Raw genomic sequence first — 4,626 nt, forward strand, 5'->3', positions numbered from 1 at the left:
TCACATTCAATGTGATAGTGAAACTTTTGATGGTGAGAGATTTGCACCTTTTCTCTACCAACTCCTCTATATGGCCTTCTTAGCCAAAAAGTACTTGCATGGTATACAATGATAAAAAACCCACTACCCTAGGCGTGACTCGGCTCTTAATTTTTGTTTGTGCAACATTGTAAGCACTTCCACGTTGGAGGACCACACTGGCAGTGTGGCAAGGCTTACCTTATAGGAAGGCCATCTCTCAGCCGACCTTTGACTTTGCCTAGAGAGGGAAAGAGGGATCATTTTCTCAACGCGCTTCTCTCTCTCTCTCTCTCTCTCTCTCTCTCTCTCTCTCTCTACACAACAGATTGATGAATTTGAATGATTGAGGAACTTGCAAGTATCTCTGACGGTGCAACAGGGACAAGAGGTATGTTGGGTTCTGTGCTAAAAGCGCCATTTTTGTTGATTAATCAGAAAACAGAGCTCTAGGGTTCATGTATTGGTGCCTCTGTGTGTACGTTTTTGTGCTCTAGGTTCATGTATATGTACCTGCCTCTGAGAGAGAGAGAGAGAGAGAGAGAGAGAATTTTTTGGGGGTGCGTCATGTGGGCGATGCCCATGTGAAGTTTGTACTTTCAAAACAATTTCATTTGCCATTCTGGTCCAAATTGTTGCTCCTTTTCTTGCAGCTCTTTGGAAATTGAGCTTGTTTGCGCTCATTAGAGTAAGGAGAGACAGCAGGAAAGAGGAATGAAAGGCAACAATCACTCAGAAAATGCGCAAGAGGCGAAGCAAAGCTCACAATCTCGCCGTGTCTCCTCAAGGGCATACAATAAGAAAGATTTTGATTATCTTTCGACTTTCCCGAGAGTTGCTCACTCTACAGCTCTGAAGACATCCACCATTCAGCATGTTGATGATGTCGAGCTCAGATCACATGAGCCGAGTGATGGCGAGAGTGATCTTTTCATGACCACAAGCTCTGTCGATTACACGAATTCTCTTAGCTCGGTGAGTTCAACAAGCTCTAGTGCTCAAAGCTCTGCAAAGTATAATGCGTCATTGACTGACATGGAGAGCGATCATCATCAACAACATCAGAGTCATTCATACCATCACGACCGGCCTCGTCGCCATCACCGTCCTCACCGTGACGGTCATCACAAGCACCATCATGATGATGACCATCTGCAACTTAGCGATATGAGCAGTCTCTCCCCCCGAAATTTTACGGAAAACCGACCAGATCTCCAGACAGTGAATGAAGAGAAATCGGGCAGTGAATCAAACTTGGAATTGAAGGACAAGTCTGAAAATGATTCTGTTGAAAGGAAAGAAGCACCTATTAAATTGCGACCGAAGGTCAGATCAAAACATATTGACACGGTAAGTTCTTCATTCCTGCCCCCTCTAAAGCCATTTTCTGTGTCATTGTGTACTTCCATGATAGTTTTTCCTCTTTGTAGCTTGCTTGTTTGCGTCATCATTGTGCATTTGGTCTATTGTTCAGAACTTTCCATGTAAATGTTCATACAAGCATTAAATTGATGTTATTGTGGAGTTACAATGTTGAAAGACGATGTAGTGTATTTCTGTGTAGGTATGGATGAAAGAGAATGTGGATATGCATGTGTAGAGGAATATTTTTATTCAACTATATGTAAACTATCTTATGGTTTGGCAATCTGTCATTTGTGCAGAGTGTTGCATATGTGTTATGGCAGAATGCTTGTTTGTGGGTGTTGCAAGTATGCAAGTGTAAGGTCAAGTTACGATGTTGGCGGTAACTTATTTGCTCTGAAATAGTCACTGATATCTGTTGGCATTATTGTTAACACAAGCCAAACATGCACATAAACAGCAAAAGGGACAGAGTCCAGACATCCAACTCACCTCCCAGCCATAGAGCCTAAATAGCTCACCCCCCTAGCCTGGGAGCCTGCAGCTACTCCCGCCTAGTGCCTGGCCTCAAGGACTGGTGTCCCATACAAGATCAGCTCACGAATGAGCCCATGGTCGCATTTCATAGGACTTCATAACCGCCTAACCTAAGGGCATGTTTCACACTGGCTTGACACTGCTCAGACGTCCATATTGATGTCTAGGGATGTAGCAATTATGTACCATTGGACATGTGTGTCTCTAGCACATAATCGCCCTAACCTAAGGGCATGTTTCACACTGGCTTGACACTGCTCACACGTCCATATTGATGTCTAGGGATGTAGCAATTATGTACCATTGGATATGTGTGGAACTGTTAGATGAAAAATATGGTCATATATGCATGTCTAATGTTGACGTAAGGTTTGGCAGTACTCTTTGTTCTTTGTAGAGCTAGACACACATGTGCATTCACATCAGTGTTGTGTATCGTACATACACGGTCTAAATGTGAAAGCTAAGGCTTAACCTTTTGCAATTCATGGAGCCATGAGTAACAATTTTTTTCTGTATGTGCAACATCAGCCTGCAGTTCTTCCCAAGTTCGGGTCGTGGGATACAAAGAACCCATCATCGGGAGAGGCGTACACACTTATTTTCAAGAGATTGAGAGATGAAAAGAAATCAGGAGCAGTGCCAGTCTGTGGCTCACCGACACATCCGAAATCAGAAGAAGTAGATGAACCACTCGAACTAGAAAGCAAGGCAAAAGAGCCTCTTTGTCCGAATTCTTGTGCAAGGAAGGATTTCTCTAGAAGAAAAGGGAAAACGACTTCACATCAGGAAGCGACTCCATATCGAATGGTAACATAGATTGTCTGCACAGCTTGTGGTTTCAAACTGCATGTGAGCTTTACAAGACATGATGGAGCATATAGAGCCTCTTTCTGTTTGCTTTAACACTCTCTTAACCCTTCACAAGCATAAAGTTGCTCTAATGCATGTAACCAGCACTTGTGTACTGTAAAGGTTTAAATGGTTTTTCTGTTTTATGATAAAATATTTCATAAGATCGGGAAGTTGGTTTTTGACCTTACCATTTGAACAGCGTTGCTGTAAGCCTGTAGAGGACACATTTAAGGCCAGACCAATGTGGCTTGCTTAAAATGCCATGGGATGTGTCAGATATGAATGCTACCTATGCGGCCCCAACTGGACACGTGAATGTTTTCTAGCTCTGATACTACTTGTTAGGGTTAGGGTCAATTATTGAGAGTGGCAGAAGCAATGCCATGAGATGTGTCGTATATGAATGGTACCTATGGGACTTCAATTGGATACTCGAATGTCTTCTAGCTCTGATACCACTTTGTTAGGGTTAGGGTGGAATAATGAAAGTAGTGGAAGCTCTGATGACTTTTTATGGATCTAGCGCTGATACCACTTGTTAGGATTAGGGTCAATTAGTAAGAGTAACAGAAGCAATGCCATGAGATGTGTTGTAAATGAATGGTACCTATGGGACTGCGATTGGACATGCTCTAATACCATTTGTTAGGGTTAGGGTGGATTAGTGAGAGTAGCAGAAGCTCCAATGGCTTTATATATAGATCAGGCCTCAAAGCAATCTCTGCCTTCCTTAATTTGCAAAGCCATGGTGTTTTAAATGATGCCCATCATCGAATAAGCTGGCGTATTTTACATGTGCACGTTTTCTCAGCATGTGCACTAATAAATATAAATTGCCACAATTGTTTGAAGGGTGGGTGTTCTAACTTCTAAAGACTAATTCTACAATTTCTTTTTTTTTATAAATTTGTTGTCAGAGGTGGATCTTATGCTGCAAGACCTCAGTTTTGGATGACTAAGCTTTACAGACACTTGGAAAGCCTTCGAAACGAACTATCAAAAGCTGGAATGGAGAGGTTGATCTAAAAAAAAAAAAACTACCTTAAAGCAAGCCTTTGGGTGCTAGTCAATTGATTACCATGTTGAAATTGAATGAAGAAGGAAGCTTTGGATCAAATGTTCTTGTGGTGAAGGCTACTCGATTTAGTCTTGTCTTCCAATTATAAAAAGAAGCATTTAATATTCTTTTTATTGATTCTTTCAAGAAAAAATCATTCATATGTTTTCTGTACTTTGACATCTTGGGATATAGAAGAAAATATTTTTAAAATGAGCATGAGGAGCTCGCTTTCTACTTCACCATCAATGGTGTGTGGGTATATTGGGTTCAAGCAAGAATATTCAGCTTATATTACTGTTAAGGCCTTGCATTTTGCTCTTTTGTTTATTGGCGATTCCGTAAAAAAGCAGGCTTTGGGCTCATAAATGAGTAGTATTATTGATAACTTTCAAACTCTTTGGCCTTTTTCCTCAATGATACTGTCCTCAGTGTTTACATTTTAGAACCAAAGCAAGAAAGGTGCACATTGTTTTTGGTTTGAGAAGGCTAAACTAATAAACTTCTTTCCTTTAATGCTAGCTTATGATAGTTGATATCTTGGTTTACAGCTTAAAACTTTTGAGTGGTGGGGGCCAACTACTTTTGAGTTGTTTTGGTGGACTTGGTTGAGGTACAAAGCAAGGTGAAATCATATTTTATATAGAGGGAATCCTAAATACATTACTAAAGTTCCTCACTTATAGTAAAACCTCCTAGAATGTAGGGGCACCTTTTTGGTCTCCCTAGGCTAGACCTATGTAAGTTCACTTTTCTCTTTTTCTTCTTTTCCCTAAGAAGTCTCTCTTTTCCTC

The 4,626-nt window shown here is 41.0% G+C and overlaps 1 protein-coding gene across 2 annotated transcripts; it reads left to right on the top strand.

The window, feature by feature from the left end:
- Window positions 1-240: 240 nt before the first annotated feature.
- Window positions 241-4,051, top strand: LOC147422553 (uncharacterized). Of its 2 annotated transcripts, XM_086503431.1 has the most exons (4): window positions 241-409; window positions 672-1,368; window positions 2,452-2,730; window positions 3,693-4,051. In XM_086503431.1, the coding sequence occupies exons 2-4, from the start codon at window positions 733-735 to the stop codon at window positions 3,732-3,734; spliced, it is 957 nt and encodes a 318-aa protein (XP_086359557.1). In that variant the 5' UTR covers window positions 241-409; window positions 672-732; the 3' UTR covers window positions 3,735-4,051. The 2 variants fall into 2 exon arrangements, with proteins under 2 accessions (XP_086359557.1, XP_086359556.1); XM_086503430.1 differs by lacking the exon at window positions 241-409 and having other exon boundaries at window positions 503-1,368.
- The last annotated feature ends 575 nt before the right edge of the window (window positions 4,052-4,626 follow it).

Source organism: Adiantum capillus-veneris, chromosome 27, assembly GCF_014529385.1.
Source record: "Adiantum capillus-veneris isolate H3 chromosome 27, ASM1452938v2, whole genome shotgun sequence".
Classification (NCBI taxonomy): domain Eukaryota; kingdom Viridiplantae; phylum Streptophyta; class Polypodiopsida; order Polypodiales; family Pteridaceae; genus Adiantum; species Adiantum capillus-veneris.

Bases quoted from the DNA above. Each gene is read 5' to 3' on its own strand.
- LOC147422553 (XM_086503431.1), top strand. From the start codon at position 733: ATGAAAGGCAACAATCACTCAGAAAATGCGCAAGAGGCGAAGCAAAGC. The intron at 1,369-2,451 runs GTAAGTTCTTCA...GTGCAACATCAG, and splicing joins GATCAAAACATATTGACACG to CCTGCAGTTCTTCCCAAGTT. The intron at 2,731-3,692 runs GTAACATAGATT...ATTTGTTGTCAG, and splicing joins AAGCGACTCCATATCGAATG to AGGTGGATCTTATGCTGCAA.